At 44.2% G+C, this 24,409-nt stretch overlaps 1 protein-coding gene across 2 annotated transcripts; it reads right to left on the minus strand.

Annotated features, from left to right (window-relative positions):
- Positions 1 to 2,204: 2,204 nt before the first annotated feature.
- Positions 2,205 to 20,903, minus strand: CD9 (CD9 molecule). Of its 2 annotated transcripts, none has more exons than XM_071551464.1 (8): positions 20,749 to 20,903; positions 10,562 to 10,664; positions 7,989 to 8,086; positions 6,729 to 6,803; positions 5,722 to 5,814; positions 5,100 to 5,189; positions 3,257 to 3,340; positions 2,205 to 2,560 (listed from the first exon to the last, which is right to left on the minus strand). In XM_071551464.1, exons 1-8 carry the CDS (start codon positions 20,812 to 20,814, stop codon positions 2,495 to 2,497), a joined length of 675 nt encoding a protein of 224 aa, XP_071407565.1. In that variant the 5' UTR covers positions 20,815 to 20,903; the 3' UTR covers positions 2,205 to 2,494. The 2 variants fall into 2 exon arrangements, with proteins under 2 accessions (XP_071407565.1, XP_071407566.1); XM_071551465.1 differs by lacking the exon at positions 20,749 to 20,903 and adding an exon at positions 20,012 to 20,163.
- Between the last annotated feature and the right edge of the window lie 3,506 nt (positions 20,904 to 24,409).

Raw genomic sequence — 24,409 nt, forward strand, 5'->3', positions numbered from 1 at the left:
CTTTTGGGACAGTCAGTGCTACAGAGTTTCAGGGCTGCCAGTGCTTAGAACCCAATTCTTCAGGAAACTTGATCACAATTGCTACCTGTAAAGTGAAACTTAACATATAACTCATCAATATCCATTACTGAAGCACTCATTCCAGACTAGTTTGCTGATCCTAGGATGGGTGCAACAAGGTTTTGCATCCGTAGCCCATGTTCTTGCTAAAAGGAAAGCAATAGTGACCAGCTTTTCCTTCTCTGGTAAAACAAGACTTACCCACTTGTTGATTACTCAAAAACCACCAACTGCCATGCACAGGATGTTCCAACAGAAGGGCAAAAGATTGGGCTGTAGGGCCTAAAAAACGTAACGGGTGCAGGCATCAGAGCAGAGTGTTGCATAAATGCTGTGGTTAAGGCAGTAGCACTGCAAGTTAAAGATTAACTTGCAGGAAAACCCTGTCTGGCTTCTGTGGAACACAAACAGTGGCAGTTATTAACTCTTCTGGATTTTCAGCTGAGCTGGATGTCAGTTGGAGCTTCCTCCACAGCCACTGCCCAAAGCCCCATCATGATGTGAGGTGCTGAGCCTCCAGCTCAGTTCTCCTCTTCCCAGTTACGACCCACTGCATTTCCTTGGCCTCTGCCAATGGAGCAGCCCAGGGAGGTGGTGGAGTCCCAGTTCCTGGAGGTGTTCAAGAAACGCAGTGCTCTGGGTTAGTTGACAAGGTGGTGATCCATCAAAGGATGAATTTGCTAATCTTAGAGGTCTTTTCCAACCTAATTGATTCTGGGAACAGGGGGCAAAAAAACACCAAGGGCAGCTGAAGTCAGCAGTAAACTTTCATGATGGCTGACAGCAACTCACCTCAGCTCTTTCAGGTACCACACTCAGAGTCCCATGCCCAGAATTACATAGCTGACAAAACACTAACTTCTCTGTTCTACATGACCTCAGGGACAGGCCAGGCCTCAAATTCCCATGAAATTGCATTTTTTCCCTCCAGGTTCTTACATACATCCACAGAAGAACAATTAGATCAACTCCTTTCTGGAGTCATTCCACTCTCTACAAGACACACAAAAGCATGATTACCATTTCAATTTTTTAAATTTTTTTTTCAGAAAGCCCATGAACACAGAACAGTGCAACATGTTACAGAGGAGAGCTGCATGGTTCCCTTAGACAAGTGACAGTGGGTAACACAAAGGTGGCAATACATTTATGCACCATCCAGAGCCCAACCCTCACCAATTCCAGTATTTCTCATAGTAAATACCAATCTCCTTGGAAGGCAAAAGTGGGAACAAGCAAAGACTACCAAGAGACATTTGTAGTACCCACAGGACAAAGACCAGAAGCTTCTGAGAACACAGATGAGATACTACAGTGAGGGAACACCAAGTATAACACACGAAGTTGCTGGTAAGGACCCAAGTCCACGGGCAGCCCTCACCAGAAGGTATTTGAGACAAAACCCACTTAAAAAGCCATTTAGAGTAGAAGTACAGGACAAATTGGTAATTCTTCAGGCTAAGGGTTCCAACACTGATGTCTCTGCTCTCTCCCACATCCATTTTTTAAACAGGATAAGCCACAACCCTGCAACTGCAGAGCCGGACTTCTCATGCAACTTATGTTTATTCCACTTGGAAACCTGAGATTTGGCACACGTATTGTAAGCCCTTGAGATTGTACCTCAGTGGCTTTGGAGACACAAAGCACAAAGCCAGTCAGTGCAAAAGTCCTGAGCAAAGATCAGGGAATCTGCCCTGTCAAGGGACCAAGGCCATATGCCAGGTGCCAGGGGAGAGTTCTGTCAGCAGAGGCTGATGTAAGGAAGTCCAGCTGGCTCCAGGGCAGAGCCCAGCCTGGCTGCATCAAGGTACCAGTGCCTGCACATCACCCTGGTGACAGTCAGCCTTTGCCACCCTCCAGGAAGGTGACAGCAGAAGGGTTAGAGCACTGACATCTTAGGAGTATAATTAAGACCTGCTTTAGTTTACACACGCCAGGGAAAGGAGGAATGATTATGCCTTCCCTAACATGCTCTGACAGCATCTCCCATTCCTTGGAATTCCCTTCAAACATGGCATTGGCATAGGAGTTATTTCCTGCTTTATAATAAAGCCCTAGTGATTTAACACTTAACATGTTATGCAAGTTCCACTCCATGCTATGCATCAAACAGCAGGATTAACCAACATAGCAACATCTCCTCTCCCCCACAAACAATACATCTTACTCTTTATTAAGTATCAAATTGTCTCCAACATAAATTACATCCAAATTAAGTAAGTTTCAAGAAAGTCAGATATTTTATGTACAATAGTTGTCTTGAGTCAGATAAACCTTTATCCTTTTAACCTGTAACATAAAAAGCAAAGCTACATCAGTACCAAATAAAGCATTAAAAAGGTAACAAATATATAACTTTTTAGAAATGCTCTCAGAACACTAAAGTTAATGACAAAGATTTTATAGTGCAGGAGTCTTGGGTTTGTAGCTCTTAGACCATCTCTCTTTCCCTACGGATGGCACAGCACAGAATCATACTGAATATCATGCCAATAACCTGTAAAGAAAGCAAACAGGTTGGAAATCAGGAAACCAAAGCATGTTCTTTCATCAGCATGAGGACAAGCATAGCTGCTCTTCCCAGCCTAGAGGCCAAATTCATTCTGTATTTATACACTATTCTGCAGTACCTGCCCCTCCACCTCCAAAGTTAATTTGGTTCTCACCAATCCCCTTCACATCAATATCTGAAAATACATCAGCTTTAAACCACTGCCAGATCTCCTGTTTAATCATCCCAGCTTATTTCCATCCACACTGTACTTTTCTCCAGAGAATTCAAATAAAGTTCAAGTTTTCTTAGCAGCAGTGTTATCTCAGTTCTCTAACAGAGCTTTTAATTGTTATAAAAGAAAGAAATTCAAGAATCCCCAAGAGATATTAGGATGAAGAACCTCAAGATGTACTAGAGTGAAGTGGGCCAGCAACATGACCAATACATCTGCACTTTATATACAAACACACATACCACTGCTAAAACTACAAGGAGAGAGATCCCACTCCAAAGAAGCAGCTGAGACATTCCAGCCTTTGCACTGCCTCAGGGCCCTGCAGCACACACCCTGATCCTGCTGGAACTTGTCCTTAGTGGCATGGCCTTGTGGGCTGCTGTGCCAGGCACTGTTCTTACAGTCTCCTGTTCTCAGTATCCTCTGAGCACACAGTAACCTTTTAAAATCATCTGGGAACTCACCATCATTACAGCGATGCCAAGGCCAACTGCTCCAATCACATTGAACTTTGTTTTGAAGACATCATCAATGGCAGTAGGGCAGGGCTGGAAGGGAACAGATTGTTTAGTAGTGTTTCATACATACAGAAGTTTAGTTTCTGCTTCTTTGAGCTCAAGTCTGCTTGCACTGGAGATGAAGACTAATCTTTTGAAAGCTGCTTTGATCAGGCCTTTACTTTCATGTCCTTAAAGAGAGCCAGGGATGTTCTAACACAAGAGTTGGGTGCAGGAGTTGAAGTCTACTCTTCAATTCTCTACATCTCTTAACACCGTGGCTGCAACAGGATTCCCTTCTCAACTCCTGTAACTGAGCAGGCAGATAAGGATCAACAGCAGTTGTACCAGGCTTGGGTTGTTACACTAATGGCTGTCAACACTTCAGCTGCTGCATAGCTCATCCCTTCTCAAAACAGACTTGAAACCACTCTTGGCATTTCCAATTGTTATTGTTAATTTTGCAGACATCTTATGAACCCCACACTTCATGGGAATGACAGGCTATCCTGGGCTGCATGCATCCATGGAATGGGCAGATTCACAGAGGGGCCAGTTTGATGCTCCCAGGACAATGAATTACCATTGCAACTAACAAAAAAAAATTGTAAGCATAGTGCCTTCTTCACAAGATACATGGTACCAAGAAAAAGGAGGCACTTTTACAGAGGTATAAATGTTTAAGAGCCTGGTAGCTGCTCAGTGTCTCATCCCAACTCCTGTCTTACTTGTTCCAGCAGAAAACTGCTGAAAGCTACTGTTTTCTGTTCCTTTTCCAGTCCAGAAAAAAAAACCAACAAAAAAAAAAGACCGAATCAAGGATTAAAGTGATATAATAGGAAGAATGAATCAGTTCAATCAGAATCCCAAGACAGCACTGCTTCTTATAGGCAACAAAGATCAGCCACTCTAATCATTACATCCCTTTGATCTCACAGTCTATCCACTGTTTTTCCACAGTTGGAACTAAGCCATAAACACATCACAAGCTGAACTTAACAGATGAAGCTAAAACACACAGCAGAATAAAAGCAAACAATAAAACCTGCTCGTTGCCTCAGCTACTTCCATATACTCTAACTCAAATCAGACTGCATGGACAGGACTAAAGATACAGGTGATTACAGAGGTAAGGGTCTCATGTGGTCAGATATTTCAAGTTTCTACCAGTGAAGTGAAAAGAATCAAATTGCTGCATCATAAGAGGCTTATTTTCTATGGGAAGACTCATACACACTGCCTTGGAGCACAAAGGAAGAACCCATGACTTTCCTGGACAAGTTGTCTCTCCTGTTATCTGTGGCAGACAGGCACCTCTGCAGCAATATTCCAACAGGGAAACCTGATTCAGAAAAGTGCCTTCACAGTGACACACTCACCTAAAACATGCATGAACCCCCTCTCCTTGCTCAAACTTCAGACTTGCTCCTGTCTCCAAGCTCTACTTCTCCCTAACCAAGAGGGGAGGTGACACTCCTGGGAAGTACCAGGAAGGTGCTGTGGCAATAGGAGCAGCGAGTAGAATGGAGCTCTCTGGCATTATGGGTTTATTTTAGGTGAAGTTTCCATCTTTCACTGTCCACCCCATGGGTCTGTGACACACAGACTGCACACTTCCTTCTGTGCAAGGTCAGATTTCCTGCCGACCCGGGGTGTTCTTTCCACAGGAACAGCAATAAACACACTGATTACAGACACAGATTGCTAAGCAAGTGTGATGTGTGAGTTTTCCCCGGGCTGGAAGGGTTTACTCAGAAGGGTGTTTCTCACTCGTTGGGCAGAGCTGAAGGTGAATTAAGTTAAGCTTTACCTTTGTAGTGATAGCTTCTGTCAGTGGCTTTTTTGGACAAGTGTCCATGAATATCTGATCAATAGTTCCAGTAGTGCCACAGCAGTTCAGCTACAAGAGGAAATAGAGAGCCAGGTTAAATAATCCTTATTTTTGCTCAGTATCTAGTAAAAACAGAAATAACTTACATTAGTTTTTATCACAGACCTTAGCAAATTTGCTTAGAAGTCCAGTCAATGTGACTGCTATAGACCTAATTTTAAAAAGTCTTTATGATGTTGAAGGACAGGGTTCTGAAAGGAAGAGCCAGATCTCTAAGTACAGACACAATTTTGGTGACAGCCTGTACTCCTCACAGATATGCAGGTATGCATACTAGGGTGCCTCTAGCTCAGCATCACAGATCTAGAGTTTCCCAGCCTGCTTCTGAGTTTTAGAAAACCAAGAACTAGTTCCAGGCACTTCAGAGAGACATACTGAATTCACTGATACTACATAAAACCATCTTCTCTGCAATTTGTTACCAATGCTCCTTTGGTTTCTTCTAAGTAGTAACAACTTGACTTGTGCAGGGGACTGGATGACACAGAACAGTGTGAAGAAGCTGCATCACTGTCCAGTTTAAGTATAACCATGTACTTACAGCAAGCTGAAGTGCTGCCAGGGTCTCTTTGGCACCTGGTTGAGTTCTCTTCCTATAGGTGTCCATGTAGAACTCCTGCAACTGGTCAATGATCTACAGGACAGCAGAGTTGTAGTGTGTTACTGTCTTACCTTAATTATGGACAAGTTAGTCATCAAAAATTCTGCAGCCTACAAGACCCATTATTTTGACATGTACAAATTCAGGGTGAATAGAAAGAGTGGACAGTATTTCTCACCTGAAACAAGGGAGCCTAACTGTAACTCATCTTAAAAGCCACACCTAAACAGCGAAGATTGATTTCACTCCCAAAGCTCTGAGCTTCCATGAGTGAGAGAACCAAGTCTTTGCCCACTGGTTACCCCAAAATATTCACTATTGTACCCAAAAGTTTCTATATTTCCCTGCCGTATCACACGAGTAGAAAAGCAACCTATTTGACAGGTTGCTATAAGATAACCAGGCATCTTATTTTTAAACATGACAGAATCTTGACTGTCTGACAGGGACAGGCAACCAGGTGCAGAAACACTGAGCCTTTAGCTGAACCAGCAACTATCTGGTAAAGCTTCCTTGACAGCCAGGTACTGCCTGGAGGGCACCTCTAGTGTGCAACAGCCCCTTGGATTCTGGGGCTTCCCTGCTACAGACTCATGTTAAAATATTAGAGCTAGATTTCTTGTGTTGTTTTCCTCAAATCAGTCTTCTTCCTCTGCTCCAAACTCCCTGCGTAATAAGGATTTGACTCACACTGGTACTGATGTCAGTACACTAACTGTGGGCACATTCACAGAATCATGGAATGTTTGGGGTCAGAAGGGAGCTTTAAAAAAATCACCTAGTCCAGATCCCCTGCCATAGGCAGGGACACCCTTTACTAGATCAGGCTGCTCAGAGTTCCATCCACCCTGACTCTGAACAATTCAGGGATGGGGCAGCCACAGCTGCTCTGGATCTGGGCAACCTGTGCTAGCATCCCACCACTCCAACTTCAAACAGCAACCTACCTTTTCTTTATTTGAAAATCCCCAGATCCCAGCACCAATTTCAAGGCCAAAAATCACAAGAAGGAAGAAGAAGAACTAGAAAAGAAAGACATTATTAATGAAGACCACAGCACCACAAAACAGCATCACACACACAAACTGCAGGTTTGTCCAGTCTTGGGGGAACTGTCACTCAACCAGATTCCAGTCTGGAACACTGGTCTAACTAGGAAAAAGCTCACACTCCACTGGGTCAGCACTTCTTCCCAGGAGTGTTGGAAAGCCTAGCAATGCTTTCCAAGCAGAAGTCCTGCTTTTTGATCAGTGTTAATTAAAGCCAATCATCTGTTAAGACTTTGAAGTTGTCCAAGTCACTCAGACACATCACAACAGCTGACACCACTTCTCTTCTCTGGGGTTTGTTACTCCTACTGCTTTAGGAGTCATTACTTAATCCCTGGCTTGCCACCAGCTCCCAGGGAGCTTATGGTCACTTTGTTGTGTATCCCATAAAATAGAAGTAAACATCTTCTCTGTCTTTAATTGACTACCAGGTGCAAAACAGCACTATCATTTAAAAGCACTTTAAAGAGAGATACTCAGAATTACAAAGGGCTAGAGGCATCATTTTGCAAGAAATACTTGAGTTTAAATTCTTCCGTGACACAGAAGGGGAATTGTTCTTTCACTGACTACAGTAGCAGTCTTTTATTAAGTAAATCTTCTGGTTATTTGGATGAGCAGTTCTGCAAGTGTACAGATGTGTACAAGCCCAGTAAGCTCAACTGGCCCCTCCAGTCTGAAAACAATGAGATTGCTCTCCAGTAATTGGCTTGCAGAGCAGTTGTCAACTAGAAGACCTCATCCTGTGATTATGAGCAGCAGAGGCTTGTTGTTTCAAAGATCAAATAACACAGTTCTGGTCTCAAAGGTTAAAGACTGCACAATCTTCAAGGTCCAGGATAAACTGTCTAGTAAACAGCATTACTTTTATCAGCACTTTTGTTCTGCGTTTACAATATTCCCTGTCTTGACACTTGAATATCTGAGTATGGCATATATTCAGCCTCTTGATGCCATCTTGTATTCAAATACATCATGAACATTTGGGTTTAGGGCCAGAAATGAAAACTATATTTAAGATTTTAGCATTATGTAGGTGACCGTGAGTTCACACTGTGGAGCCAAAACAATCACAATCTGCTGCCCTTTAACTGCACTGTAGTATTTTCCTTCCTTTCCCATGCTGCTAGAAATTTCGGCACTAATCTGAACACTTACCAGGCCAAGCATACACTGAGATTCCTGTGATGCACCACAGCATCCCAAGAAACCAACCAGCATCATAAGTGCCCCAGCTCCAATAAGGATGTAAACACCTAGAGAGGATGAAAACAAACATGTCTATGTGCTAGTTGAGACGACAGCAGCAAAGCATTAAATCAGTTGCTCCATAAATAACATTTGCAGCTTTTGTCAGTGTTTAAGTTTCTTTACTGAGGTGTTCCAAGTAAAGCAAAAACCCCCTGTGCTTAATTTTCAAAACGAACATCTCAAAACTTGTGGAGAAATATACTGATAAATAATAATAAATCCTTCAACTTGTAAAAATTAATGTTTACCTCTACTGCAGCATCACAAATTTTAGAAAATGGTCACTATAAAGCCATCTAAAACAAGGTACAAGATACTTTTTCAAACTGCCTCAGAACCAGTTAACAACTTATCTTCAGGTGAAGAGTGTATTGCAGTTAGATAGAGCTGGAATAATGATTTATGAGAAACAGAGTTCTTGAAGCAGATACCTCTTCAAACTAACAACTGTAGGAGCTGGTAAACTATTCTGCCCAGAATTTAGGTAGTGAGTGTGCTGGAGCAGAAAGAAAGCAAACATTTCTGGGCTAAAAGACTCCATTTATGCCCTATCCTCTGCCTCCTTGGAGGTGCCAGTTTCAGTATCATAGCTGAAAGTTGGTGAGAGCAGCAAGATTAGTGAGCTAGACAACTCCCAAAGGATGGCAAGAAAGTACTACTGTGGTGATGAAACATCAAAGAATCAGCACAACATGTAGAATGAGTATGGCATTTCTATCAATATGGACAAAAATACAGTTCAGAGACCCAATCAATGCTAATTAAAGAAAACCAGATGTAAGCATTTGCAAGTGATATATTTCTAGATGCAAACCAGTAAGATCAGCTGCCAAAATAAATATCTACTTGGTTAAGCATCTGTAAGGGATTAAGCTTGACATTTCTTATCAGCAGGAAATTCCTGCACTGATTTTTTTAACCCAGCTTAAGCTTTCTTTCATTTTAATTTTTCAAGATGGAGGAGTCCATGAGTATCTCATCTCAGTTTATTATTTTATTGTATAGAAAGCCTTTGAGGTAACTTATTACTAGGTGCAAAATGAAAGATTCTTTCAATTTTCCTATTGGAAACTGCAGTCAGTAACTACTCCTAGAAAAGTAAAACAGCAATTCCTATTAAGCTTCCTCTTAAAACTCAGTTTAACCTACAGAGATTTCAACCAGGTTTCACTAACTACATTCAGCCAGTAGCTCAAGTAGCACATCATAAAACTTTTAGGTTTTAGGAGGTGAAAGAGTTGTTTTGGATTACCCAAAATAAGGCTTGTTAAATATTTTGCTCCACAGCCAAGTTTAGATTTCTGCTCCTTTTACAGGGTCCAGCTAAAAGCATCTGGGAGTCTTCCTGGCAGCAGCAAGAACCACCCAGTTTGCTATGATGCCATCATATCAAGGGCAAAAATACAGGTTTTCTCAGAGGTAAGTTTAAGAGGCTGCAGCAAGTTCATGAAGCCTCATGAGCACTTCAATATTCCCAGCCATGGTCTCCAACAAGCCTAATTCACCATTCCTAGCAGTATTCCCTGTAGGCACAGGCTACCCTGGTACTATGAGGCTGCAACACAAGTTGCACCTACATGCAGGTCTTCACTGACCTTCGGGCACCAGTTTGGGTGTTGTGACAGTTTGAGTAGCCAAACACAAGAGCTGGTTTTTTGGGCAAGAGAAAGACCACACCATCTACCTTGTGAATGGACAATGGATGACACCATACAGGACATGGCAAATCCAAGAGCTGCAGGGATGTGAAATACATAGGGATGGTCCAAATTGAAGATGACAAACATCTAAGAAAGGTACAGATCTGAACTGGCTTTCTTCCCAATTTAGAGGTCTTCAAACACAGATGCTGGTTTCCATAGAATCATAGGATGACTTTGGTTGGAAGGGACCTTAAAGAGCAGGTTGTTCCTTAAAGAGCATGTTGTTCCAATTCCCCTGCCCCAGGCAGGGACACCTTCCACTAGCCCAGGTTGCTCAGAGCCCCATCCAGTCTGGCCTTGAACACTTCCAGGGATGGGGCAGTCACAGCTTCTCTGGGCAACCTGTGCCAGGGCCTCCCCACACTCACAGGGAAGAATTTCATCCTAACATACAATCTAAGCCTGCTCTCTGTCATTTTGAAGCTATTCTCCCTTGTCCTGTCACTCCAGGCCTTTGGAAATAGTCTTTCCTGTAGGCTCCCTTCAGGTACTGGAAGGGCACAATTTGGTCAGACTGAAGCCTTCTGTTTTCCAGCTGAATAATACAAATTCTCTCAGCTTTCCCTCACAGGAGAGGTGCTCCAAGGGTTTTGAATACCTTCAGGTGATAACAACCAAAGTATATGTGTTCTCCACCCAAGCCTGAAAGTCACCAGATACGTCAAAATCAGAGTTTAGATAAAATTCAATTCAGTTAGGAACTCCTGTGACACTAGAATAGCAAACTGAAAATATGTGTGTATCCCTAATCTACCCCAATAATCTACCCCAGCTCACCTGTGTAGAATTTTGTCTGGTTGGTGTCCAGTTCAAATACGCTTTTGGTCTGTGAATCAAAGTGAAGCCATAGTCCAATTGCAAGAACTGCTGTCCCTGCAAGCTGGAAGAACAAGAAGCCTTGTTGAATAATACCAATTAATACATTCATCCTTACATTAGCAACAACATCAGAAGCAAACAGAGCTTTTATTTAAAGAGCTGGTGACAATGGACCAGCATAAAAGGATGGGGACACCAAAAAAACCAAATTTAGCTCCAGACATGAGGCACCTTGTTGACAGATAATATAAACTCCAGTGCCACAGGAGAACAATGCCATTTTTGTTTCTTATTGAAAATAGCCAAGGTTTAGCCAAGTGTCAGTATTTCCACTGACCCTTCCCACCCATTGTTTTATTCTTTGCATGGCTTAGTGATCTGAAATCTTCACACTGAAAGACTAGTGTATCACAAGGAGAAATGCCTTGTGAGGCCAGCCAGAAGTTTTAGGATATGAAAAAGATTGTTCAGAGTTCAGTGTACAAGGGAAGGCAGTTCAGAAAGAAAGCTCTTCCTTGCAAAACAGGATAAAACCAACCCATTAAGTCACCACACTTACAGGAAGAGGATACTGGCTGCTGAAGTAGCAACATTGCTGATGTAGAACACCACAATCTAATTTTGGATAATATTTAGTTTTATTTCATTATCATCCCTGCCTGTGTGCCTCCAGGTTCTTCTTAACATTGGTGCCTGTGTCTGCAGCAAGTCATTTTATATATAAATTAACTTTTGGATGAAACATCTTGCAGAAGGCATTGGAGAAGAGTGTTACAAGAGAGGGAATTGCACTCTGGCAAGGCAAACACTAAGAGCATACTGTGAACAGACGGAATCCTCCTTTAAAAACTAAAAAATGGACTTTTCTTGCATGTTTAAAAAAATAAATCCAGGAGAAACTAGAAAAAGCTGGAGAGTATGCTTCTCAGCTCTTCCTCTGAGGGCCACTTAACTATCAAAAAAAGCTCTACAAAAGTGAGGTGAGGACAGAAATGCCTAATGTTGCAGCAGACATTAAAATTTTAAACTTAAGAGTGAGCAATAAGTTCATAAATTCTGGTGCTTGGTCAGGCAAAGGAAGCATGAACAGCAAAAAAAAACCAACCACAAACCACAAAACAAGGCCTTATCTCTGATAAGAAGTCCCTTCTAGAAGGAAACAACGTTCTTGATTTGCCTCCAGGAAACTGGAAAGCCTTTATTAATGTCAACTTTCAGGGGGAATATGGGTGGCATCCCACAGAAAGCACCAGTGGATTCACCCCTTCTACACCAAGCCCACCTTCAGCCTGGGAGCCCCTTCTCCCTGCTATGGGAATGTTCCTGCTCCTCTCCTCTACCTCCAAGGTGTGCTCTTCAAAAACAGGGAGAGCTTTGCAGATTCACACAGAGCAGAGAATGAAGCTAAGCAAGGTTTTAAGGGAAGGGATATCCCCTGTAGCTTCTCAGCAGAAAACATCCCAACTAAAGTGCAGAGGATTCAGGCATCAGCAAAGAAAAGCAGAGCCAGCAAAACCAGCATTTCTTGTATGGCAGGCACCGAGTCCCAGGCCTGCCTCAAAGAGGAGCTGCAGGGAAAACAGATCAAGTGATACACAACACAGAAAGTGCCAAACCCATGTGGAGATTTCCAGACCTACGCAAAAGGCACTTTGTTGGTGTCACAGGTGCTTACTCACAAAGCACACCTGCACACATCTCCTGCCTGCCTTGTCAGGGCTGCACTGACAAAATTAAGTGATGTTGGACCTTGGTACAACACAGCATGTCACAGCAGTGTTATTATTTTATTATTTCCATTTACTGTGTCACAGCAGCACCCCGAGGGAAGGGAGAGGTGCAACAGGGGGACTGGCAGGGAGAAGGGTTGCTGCTCTACCTGCACTTCTTGCTACAGCATCACTCCAAAAAGCCTTTGCAATCTCATCTCACTTCAGTGCCTCAGTGCAAAAACCAGAAGGGATTAGTGATGGAAAAAAAATCATGCACAGCTTCCAGCCTACACTTAAGTCATCCAGAATTTACCAGTACTGTTTCAGACTCACCCTCTGGGGTCACTGAACAGTCTTCAGGTTTTCTAGGGATCCAGCTCTGCACTATTAGAAGATATGTACAGCCTCTGCTGGTTTTGCTACGAAGCCACAAGCCTGAGCACACCCAGCTGTTCTCACCTACCCTCTTGTATTTGTGGCTTGACAAGCCCCAGTGTTTGAGTAGAGAGCACTGCAAATGTGGCAGGGCACAGAAAAGGGCAACAACTAAAACCCAGGGCTGATCCCCCAGCAGACCTTTAAGGCCTGAGTATTCAAGTTGTGAAGAAACTTTAAGCCCTACCGCAACTATGCAGATAATCTAAAAATTCCAAGCAAAGCAGAAGGCTCAGTTAATGACACCAGAAACAAACTGGTTGGTTCACATTAGGGAGAGATGGTGTACCTAAAAAACAAACTTAACCCTTCCCCACCATCACTCAGTTAAGTGGAGTACCTTCTGCTTGGAAAAGCAGTCACTATGAAAAAGGTTAATATGCCAAGAAGTCAAGAGACTTAAGGGATCATAGAGCAGTGATAACACAATGCCAGTGAACTACTTCACAGCACTGAAAAATTGGTAGAATTAAAGTGATAATTCTCTCCACAGTGGACTAGAAATAAAATGCAGCTCCTTCTTTCAAGAAAAAGCAACTTTTTGTCCCAGTTTCTTAAGGAAAGCAGACTTGTGTTCTCAAGTTCATGCTCTTCCTACCCACACTGACCACTGAACTAAAAAAAGGCAGTTTTAAAGCAAGTAATTCGAAGCTTCAAGTTTCCATCAAAACAAGGAGAAACAAGGACACACCAACACCAGCCTCTGAGGAAGAGGCAGGCACAGCCCCTTGGGCACTCTGGCACACCAGAGGCTGATGCACAGGCATCTCTCTGCTCACCAGTGCTGTGCCAGCAGGTTTGGCAGCTGTGCTGGGGTGGTTTGGTATCTGTTTTTCCTCGCTGGTAAAGGGGTGCAAGCCCCCTCACCCTAGCTGCATGGAAGCAGATCTCCTGCAGATCCAGTTGCTGGGTTTTTGTTTGGAAATCCAAGTGTTTTCCCAGCGACCAGACCTGTTTTGTCATAGGACTTGAGCAATACCGAGTGTTTCTAAATAGATCTATCCTGTGCTGAGTAAGAAATTCAACAGAAAAAGAACAGCACTATGTTTTCCTGAAGTTAGTCACTTAGTTTTGAACACACAGTTACGAGAAGGTTTTTCTGGTTATCAGAATATAAGTAATATGTTTCTGTAGTGACAGGCACAGAAAAAGGAGCTCAGAAGACAGGGTGGGGTATTTTTCCCAGTCTGACCAAAACGTGAAGTTAAAGAGGTACTACTCAATCACTATAGTGGAAAGTTTGTGGCATTGACTTTCCAGTAACACCAGCTACTGACTTGCCTGCTCAAGCTGATGAGCCTTCCTTGCTTTTCCCCTGGCCACTACTCCCAGCTCATCTCTGCTCCAGTTGTCCATTCTCTGGCTGCAATACACGTATGCTAAACAAGGACAGGACTACCTGGTCAGTCCTCTTCTAGTCCTATGGAGGCTTCTTGGATTTTTTTTTCCCCCATCACATGTAAACATACCTCCTTTGCCTGAAAAGCTCACTCCTGCACACATCTTCCTGCCTGTCGCAACAGGAAAAACAGCTTTTTTTCAAATCTCTTCCTATCTCATACAGTGCAAGAATTCCCTCCTCCCACCCAACAATACCTTCTCCAAAGTCAGCTCTTTCCACTGCTCTGGTCTGGCCCTTGAAAAGGACACAATTTGCCTCTGGTATATCTAAGGGTATGTCCCAGTATTTCTCTCTGACACCCTGCTTTCTTTTAGCTTTCCATGTGCAAGACATAACTGACAAAGGACTGTACCACAGTCAGGACACACTTGAGATGAGAAACAACCTGTCTATCCTGGAGGCAGGAGCGAAACAGAACACCCTGCCTTCCTCACCTCACCATCCTTGGCTAACTTGAGCATGAGCTTGGAGTACTCCTCAGCACTGAATACTACCAAGCAATTCCCACTGCATTCCACCACCCCTCCCTCCAACACCTGAAGTTTCACAGATGTGGTTTCCCAGCAGAAGGTCTGCACAGGGAACAACTAGATTTCATGATACTGGTGTAAACACGGGCTAAAAAACTGAGCTTTTCAAAACAGAAATTCCAGTTTTGTTAACAGATCCCATAGTAGCACAATGCGTGACACTATTTTGGGAAGCTGGAAAGTTTCTTTTAGATTTAGCAACTATTTAAGCAAGGACTGTTTTGTTCAGTCCCATCTCACCTTCATCCACCTTGAGAAAGAACAATCCCCAGATAAGTACCCCCCTGCTACAGACACTTTACAGAATCTTATCTTTTCACAGGCAGAGCCACCTCTCAAGTTGCTCAAGGTCCAAGCAGTTACCAAGTCCTTAGAGCTGGCACATAAAAGTTTGGGAGGAGGACACCTTCTCCCACCACCCACCACCAGCCCTTCCTCCATTTCCACAAGAAATGAGACACTGCAAGAAGTCCAGATAAATGGCTCAAAGCCTGTAAAAAAATACCTTTGTACACGAAACTATGGCTTCTGCTGTTCTAGCACATTCAGGCCAAGCCTACCTACAACTTGTACCCAGCTCAGGGCATCACCTCTTGGAGAAGCTAAGTCACTATGTGGAAATACACAAGATAAATACAACTTTCACTGTTGTCAGCTAAGCATTGCATCCAAGACAACACTTACTATTTTTTTTCATGAAGTAAGAAGGTATATCGGACTCTACAAGACTGGCTTACACACGTTTTCCCCAGGGTGTGCCAAGAGTACACTGAAAAAGCCACCATCTTCACTTCATAAACGCTGCGACTTTTAGGTCAAAATCTGACTCTGCCTAGGACAGACAACTTCTTTCTCGCTGTGTAAAGACAGAACTAACAAAGCCAGGACCAGATCTAACGTTGCAAAGCACACAGGCAAAGAAATTGAGAACATTATGAGTAGTAATGAACTGTCTTGTTTATTTTCTGTTACTTTCTCTACACTTAATCTATAAATAAAACCCCATAAACAGTAAATACAGATGAGGCTCATCACCACTCTCACCCCTCAATTACAGGATTAGTGTTATCCACAACAGCACAGGTTTTCAAACTTCTGGGGGAGAAAAATAAAGCTTCCCTAACAGATGTGCAAGGAGTGCTCGAAGTTACACAAGAAACTGCAGCTATTTCCAAACTTCTTTGGAAAAAGAGTAAATTGGAAAGGAAGGGTTTTTTTCTGCTTAGCTAGTTTCAAGAATGTTGTGGCCTGTGTTAATGTCACAGCATTTATTGCAATAAAATGGTGCTCCAGTACAGTAGGAGCAGCATTACAGAATTCCTGAACCACTGCCAAGAGTAGTGCCCATTTCATACAAGTTCCTATTCAGAAGCCAGTCTACTATATTTGCAATTTGAATTGCAAATAGCAGCTAGGACTGCTAGAACTCTAAGGACAAGTAGATTCACATCAGATTTCTCAAGGCAACACAGTCCAACTCAGTCCTGACTTCCCAGGACTTGGAGTCGAAATTCACTGAACTGAGCCCAAGTAGCATTTTGATTCATACTAAATCAGTTGATTGCAGAAAATAAAGGCAACTAGTTTCTGTTCCTCCTATATTTGCCTGTATAAATACATACAAACATACACATGCACAGTTCCCTGTCCATCCTTCAAGTTCTCTGCTCCAGGGGAGCAGGAAAGACCGTCAGAATTGCTACCAGCTGTTCTTGGTGCATAGGAACAGCTGAGATTACAACTCAGAACAAAGACACAGCATCTTCAAGCTACAGAAAGAAAAGAGCTCTCCAGGCCTTATTTTGTTCATCTGTCTTTAGGAGGCAGTACCACACACATGCATTTGCTCATAAAACATAAAACTCTGGAGGACAAGACAGTGGCCTAATAGTGCAAAGCAAGAAAACACCTTGCTCTAAGCCTCAACCTGAACTTTGTATGCTACAGCACTTCTTCGCCTAAAATACATTACATCAGAAGTATTAGCAGCAGATGTCTTTGTATCCCACAAAACTCACAAGGGGAAAACCCAGCATTTAAGTTGAAAGATGCAAGCCCTTGTTTTTGTTCAGCAGCAGCAGCAGCAGCAGGAGAACAGGCAGGCGCTTGCCCAAGCTGCTCAGGAGCCCAAAGCTTTCCTGGGAAAAAGCCTTTGTCACCAGGGCCAACAAGCCTAAGCAAACTCCGGGAGTTAAGGGAGCTGGGTAAGAGGCAGTCAGCATTACACAACCCAAGGTCAGTCATCAAGCACTGCTCACACCAAGGCTGTTCAAAGCCAGCTTTGCTAAGACCACTCCACTGCCTGAGTTTAAGGCACATAACGTGTTGTTGCCATTGGCTTCTTGCCAAGCTCAAGCCAGCCTGGTGGGAAAAAACCCAGTCGAGAGTTCTGTAGCAGCTTCAACACCTCTCTCCCCCCATCCCAGATCAACTCCAAACTTCTAAAGACCCAAACTGGTACAAGTTTCATTACAGAGCAGACCGCGAGAGAGATAACTGCAGCAATACTTGATCCAACGGAAAGCACAGCCACCCCTCATTCCCACCTCTCCGAGAGAGGACTGAGCCACTAAACTTGGTGAGCTGTTCAAATACAACAGTAAAAGCCATTCCCTACAAGTGCAGTGCTTAACCACACTTTAGAAGTATTTGTAGTAAACATCCACAGTTCTCCCCCCACATTCCATTCAGGCCACAAGTACTTTAACCCAAGCTCTGAAGTTCCAGAAGTTTCAGGGAACACCCAGCCTTACCAGCTGGAGAAAGGTCATCAGATCAGTCCTCACTAGAACCAAGTACAACATCCTACAGGATGCTCCTCTCAGAAAAGGTTGTAAGAAAAGGGGTGATAGTAGCATTTTCCTTCCAGGACTAACCTCCTGGTTTACAAGTTGAGCTCTTGAAGGTTGTGAAAAGATACAGACAGCACCTTGAAAGAAGAAAAAATAAGAAAAGGCTGAAAACCCATGTGAGCCAGGCAACTCTTTACCTTCCTACGTACCTACTGGGGAGAAAGCACCATTGCTGGTGTCACAGTAAAAACACTTCTCTTCCAAAATGGCCTCTTCCCAGGCTTAACAGCCCACAGTTCTTGCTCACTGGCTCTTCCAGTACAGTCAGGCCCTATTACCTGGACAATCAGGATCCTACAGACCTCTAGTACATGTCCTTTGTCTGTTTCCAGGCTGAAGAATCCCAACTGACTTACAATTTCTGATGGCAGAAACACCCCTTCTCCTTTTCCAAACATCAGCAAGCTCTCCACTATGAATCCCTCAAGGTAGGCTGAAGATCAGAGCCGCTCACAGCACTGCAGCACGCCACGGATTTATGCAGGTTTAGCACCACCTTCCCTCTTCCCTTGGTCCTTCACTTCTGAAGCTGGTCTTGCTGTGTTGATGCTGAGCACCTACAGTGCTTTTGTGAAGCCATCACAGATCCTCTTCTCCCAGGACTTCATTGCTCTGGGGCAGCATCTACCCCTGAACCAACTAGTTGGTCACTTCAGATGAATTGTTTTTGAAGAATCTTCTTCTCTGCCTATTCCAGATGCACCATGTGTGCCACTCTCCATGTATCCCAGAATAGCATAAAGCAAAATCACAGTCTCGACTTGATTGCATTCCAGCCCTCCAGCACTGGGATGAAAGGTGAACAAGGGGGGCGTTATACCTAATTGCAGCTCATTTATAGTTCTGAACTAACTGTTGTTGTGACCCTGCAGAGTTGTTAACCAGCATTTGATGCTGTTTCACCTTCTCTGTATAAAGAGGTCAGTTCAAGCCTGAGCAGGACTCAAAGTCAAAGAGGGTGTAATGGCACAGAACTTCACCAAAAACTTCCTCAGTAAAATAAAGTCCTGCAGAACAACACTCCCAAGACTCTGAGACCCAGATCTATTACTGCCTGTAAGGACTCCCTGGGAAACTTCCTGATCCTCATGTGTCTGAAGAGGGGTTATTAGTTGGGTTTGCTTTTGTAATTATTGCTAAAGCTTTCCTTTTACTAACCTTTTTGCACTTTCGGATTTGACCCACAAGCATTTACAAACCTTTACTTCCTTACTTTCAATACAGCTTCAAGTTTAGCAGTTTTCCAATTTCTGTTTTCATAATCTTCTATACCAAGTTGTTTTAGCCTTTATGCTTCCTCCCATCCACGCCTCTGATGGATGCTAACACATGCCACTCAACACGCCATCCATGCACAGATACCTGCAGGTTTGCTGCAGCCCATTTAAATTCCCCACCTGGTCCTTTTGAGGCAACTTACTTGAAAAAAAGGGAGTACACAACTGCACTCAGGCATAAGACTTTTGCTCAATTTACTTCCACTACTTCACAGATTTTCCACATCTCCAATGCTGTAAGAAGCATTAAAGCTTTCTTTTTTAGTAAGGTGGTTCTTCCTCTCTAGCGCTGCCAGTTCCACTACACCTTTCCATACTGTTCATTAAAGCCTAACAGGCCTGATATTGCTACTTTATTGTTTCAGTGAGGACATGAGCTTCACCAATACCCTGCTCTCTAAACACCCCTTCAACCCTTCTAGGAGGGCACAATGACACATGGTGACTCCTAAAAGACAAGGACTACTCCAGCGTGTCAAACACAGACCTCTGGCCCCAAACTGTTTGCATTTTACTGCCTCTTGGAGCTCCCAGACACTTGTTGGGATACTCAAGATGCATTAATCTCCCTTTATTATTTTTTCTTACTCTTCCTCTTCTTTTTCCCACATCCTACCTGGGTACTGCCTGCTATTCCTTTCCTCCACCCCACAGGTCAGTCCTGCACCCATGCTTACTGAGCACCTGAGGGTGCAACTAAAGCTTCAGAGCTTTATTACCTTAACATTCCCAAGCAACAGGTCCCTCCTGAGCTAAACAAAACTCTCCATTCTCAGCCCTGGGCCCCTGAGAAAAGGAGGTGATGCTCGGTTTCAGAGCTTCTCTAAGGCAACAACAAACACTTGTCCTATGAAACAGTTTGTAGAAAGTCTGTAGCTTTAAAAAAGCAAACATACACAAAAGCCAAACCACAAAGCAAACCACTAATACTTCAGTCTTTTCAACATGAGGTTTAGAAATTCACCGAGACCCAGAAAGCTCAGCCAGTGCTTTCTTTGGCTTTTTCTTCTCATCAGCTCTAACCCTGCAGTGTGACACCCTTGCTCACTCTCCTGGGGAGTCTCGAGTGGTAACACACACACCCCTATGTCAATTTTTTTCTGCACAACTTCCCCCCCCAGTTGCAGCCCAGCTCCATTTTCTCAGCTCTGCTGAAACCCATGCTTTGAGTTGAGACATAACGAGTATTTTATACACTACCATTGCGCCTTTCGCTCATCCCACGTGCAACGCCGTAACTCGCTCCAGGAGCGCCTTCTTCCCCCAACTCCAGCTTCTGTCCTCCGCACCAGAGAGTCGCACACGCACTTCTCCACCGGGGCAACTAGCCCGGAGGAAAAAATCTGTATTTCCAACCTCACACTCCACACCTATACACGGGGCACTCAGGCAGCTACGCTGCGCTCCCTCGGTACTTTTCCACGCAGAATTGAGATGCCCACGCCCCGAGAGCTCGAAAAGCCACAACCTCGCAGCTCAGCCGGGCTGTCCGAGACAGGCAGAAGAAGGAACAGCCACAAATTACAGCAAACACAGCATTCTATCCCGCGCCGATGGTGCGCTATGACAGATCAGCTGGCTTAAGGCTTCCTTTGCGAAGGGAAGGCGCAGTTTGGAGCGAGGCTCCCAGCAGGAGTTCGCACAGACAGACAGCCACGAACAGCTCACCCTGGGCACAGCCTGGCACCGGAAAAGCCACGGAGGAGCAGGACCCGCACACCCATCACCCCTCCCCGCCCGGCGGGACACATGGACCGCCCTGTCACAACCGCGGTCCCACGGGGGGAGAATAAATCATAATAAGGCAGGGAGCACTCGGGAAACCCCCCATTCTCCTGCCAGGCGACAAAGAGGAGGAAAAGCGGTAAAAACACGCAGAAACCCCCCCGCCGAACACGGCTCCCGGCGCTTCCCGCCGGGCAGCGAGGGCTGCTCACCCAGAAGATGAAGTTGAAGCCAAAGAGCAGGTACTTGATGCACTTGGTGCCTCCTTTGACAGGCATGGTGGCGGATACAGCACGCTCGGGGCGAGGCTATCGCGGCCCGGCGCCGCTCCTTAAATCCGGCTGTGCCCGGGATGCTCCGGGGACTCCCCTCCTCCCGCCCCCGGGGCCGCCCCGCACCTGCCGCCCGCCCCGTCCCGCCCCGTTCCGCCCCCCGGGCGGGATCCAGGGATGCGCCGCTGGAATGTGGATTTGTGTACGCGGACCGGCGCCTTGGGGAGGGGCAGAATATCCTGTGATGGATGCCACCCGAAGAAGCAACACTCATCACTGTCTATAACTACCCTTCAGGTAGTTGGAGACTACCTGGACTCTTCTCCCAGGCAGTCAGCAGTACGACAAGGGGGCACGGGCTCAAACTCTGCCAGGGGAAATTGAAGTTAGAGATCAGAAAAAAATTCTTTCCAGGGAGAGTAATCAGGCATTGGAATGGGCTGCCCAGAGAGGTGGTGGATTCACCATCCCTGAGATTGGCCGTGGCACTGAGTGCCATGATCTGGTAAATGGACTGGAGTTGGACCAAGGGTTGGACTATGATTCTAAGCATCATCCAAGTGCAACTCTTGTGTCCCTGCACAGCACCAGCAATGTGCCTTGTCTGAGCACTCCGTGAGCTCTGGCAGCCTTTGGAGCAGTGAGCAGTGCCCTCTGAGGAGCCTGTTCAGTGCCCGACCACCTTCTGGGGGAAGAACTTTGTCAACCAAACACCCCCCATACCCCCAGCCTGCTCTTGCATAGATCACAGAATAATTAGAGTTGGAAGGGACTTCTGGAGTACATCCAGTCCAACCCCTTGCCAAGGCAGGGTCACCTGGAGCAGGTGACACAGGAATGTGTCCTGGTGGGTTTGAATGTCTCCAGAGATGGAGACTCCACACCCTCCCTGGGCAGCTGTTCCAGTGCTCTGCCACATTCAGTGTGAAGAAGTTCTTCCTCATGTTGAGGTGAAACTTCCTGTGTTTTAGTTTACAGCCATTGCTCCCCATCCTGTTGCTGGGCATGGCTGGAAAGAGCCTGGCACCATCCTCCTGGCACCCACCTTTGAGATACTTATATGCATTGTTGAGATCCCCTCTCACTCTTCTCAGGCCCAGCTCCCACAGCCTCTCCTCATTGCAGTGATGCTCCAGACCCCCTCATCTTTGTGCCATCTTTGTGGCTCTCCTCCAGCTGTTTAGTTTATCTTAAATGCATCAGTCTAGCTTAAATAAGTATTTCCCCATATGAGATAAATGTACAGCGTAGTTTAACTCCTTTAATCTTTCAAATATGCCTGTACAGAGTTATAAACATGTGCTTTAGGAGAATAAGGTGGGATAAGTTTCAGCCTGCCAAGTGATCCATGCTAACTGGTTGTGCACGTGCCCTTAGGTCACCCCAGTTGTGAGGAAAAATATGTCAAATTTCAGCCAAGAATTTCCCTTTCGTTTGAACAGAGAGTTCAGCACTCAACTTCTGAGCCTGTTAGCTCAGGAAGGAAGGCTGATGGCTTGTACCTTAATTTATCTTTAATATGTGGGAATAGAAATTCAGCAGGTAAAGACAGTCAAAAAAAAAAACCAAACAAACCTGAGCAGAGCAGTAAGAACAGAGGAACCTTACTGAAATGCAAATAAAGACATGTTGGAGTTATTGTTGCCAAAATAAACATAAGATGGAGCACATTCCAGAGGTAATACGGTGGGGGAGATGTTGACTTGAGCAGCTGTTTCCCAGAGCAGGTTACAAAACATTAGTACATTTCCACCAGAAATCAAGGCAGAAAAATAAAGAGCTTGGGAAAATGCAAAGGTGATTGTGAGCAGCCAGACTGAGGGGCCTCTGTTGCTGCTGCACTACAGGTAGACATGGAAGAGGAGAATTTGGGAAGGGGATTTGGTTGCCATGTTGCTGTTTGTGAGTGATGCCAGGCTCAGCCAAGCATCCAAGTGGCCTGACCGGCTGAGTGTCCCAAAGCAGTAGAATGAGGAATAGTGGCATGTTAAAGGATGCTATCAGAGGTTTGCTGCTGCTTTGGGTTTGGGATCTCTACACAGTCTGGTAGTAGAGGAGCTTGACAGTGTTCAACTCAAAACCAACTCTACCTCAAGCATTTTGGTTTGTTCTATAAAATAAAGGGAAGCAGAGGCATAGAGGCTGACCACAAAATAGATCCAGCAAGGCTGGAATTAGTAGGGGCCAGTGACTAAACCCTTGTGTAAATTGAGCAAGGGCAAGTCTTGTGTCTCATTCTTGAGCTCAGACTGATTTTCTCTATGGCTTTTGGGTTGGTTTTCTTTTGTCACTTTGCCATTAAGAATTTATGCTCTTAGTTAATATCAGTAATATGCCTTCCTTTAACTTTCTAAAATTAAGGAACAAACAAAAACTTTGTATACTTCCCCTCCTGCCCTTGCATTATTCAGCTTTTCATGCTTTTGCTGTGTTAAAGCAACTCCCACTAAAATTCATGGGCAGTAGCCTTTTGATCAGAGGCAAGAAATAGACCTGTTGGATCAAAACCTCCTGTGAGTTTGTAAAAAGTTAAACTCTCCCCATTCATCTAGTAAATTAATTTAAAAGGGAGTGAAATACATTTGAGCATCTTTAGTACTCTCAAGAATAGGGAATGAAAATCATTAGAATCTATGCACATGGCTTTTTTTTTTCTGTCATTCCGTATGAAGGATCTGGAAAGAACATTTGTCTTTCACTCTTCGAGGATCTGATCATTTGGTAGATGCATCTATCTATGAGACAGTAACCAACTGAATTTCTACATAGTAGAAATCACTAATGGAAAATGCAAGACCCTTGCAGAAGTACTTCAAAGTTATTTATTATTTTAAAACTTTGTATTTACGTGGAATAACAGGCATTTTGCATGAAACATTTATTATCTGCACTTAAAATTGTACTAGATGGTTAAAGTGGTATTTTGTTCTACTGCAACAGAGAAAGCAAATTCAGGATATTGCTGATAAGAAGCAACCTGAGTTTACCAGAAACCTTATATAATTATGCTTCTAATAACCTAGATACAATACTGACTTAGTTTTCATATGCAGATAAGCTGAATTATTTTATTCTGCTTTAATGTAAAACTGACTGTCTTGTTTGGGCCAATAGTGAAGAGGAGAAGCCTTTGCTTCTCACCAGGAAGGTTTTTTCCCTCTGACTGCATGATCCAAAGGACCCTGATCCTTTGATTCATACAGCAAGGCTTTCTCTCCTGACTGTATTAAAGGATAGTGGGATCCACTGGTAAGAACAGCAGAATTCCTGTGGATCACAGCCTCCATGACCTGTTTTCCCCTTATCTCTACCTTAGGAATATGTGGAAGGACTAGTGTGAACTAGCTTGAGGCCTTTAGCCTTCTTTGCATAAGCAATTTCAGGTCTTTTAAAATCTTTCTTTCAGTGTCCTTAAACAACCAGGCATAAATGATTGGAACTGCAGAGAGATAAAGTACAAAGAGTTTCTCAAGAAGCATGACTTAAAGGAGAAAAATAATAACAATTTTGTTCTTTGTAGAGAAATAACATCTCTGTATGTATCTCTGTCTGTACCAGCCAGCTACACACACACAAAAAAAACCAACTAAAAAACCCCAAA

Source organism: Pithys albifrons, chromosome 3, assembly GCF_047495875.1.
Source record: "Pithys albifrons albifrons isolate INPA30051 chromosome 3, PitAlb_v1, whole genome shotgun sequence".
In the NCBI taxonomy this organism is placed as follows: Eukaryota; Metazoa; Chordata; class Aves; order Passeriformes; family Thamnophilidae; genus Pithys; species Pithys albifrons.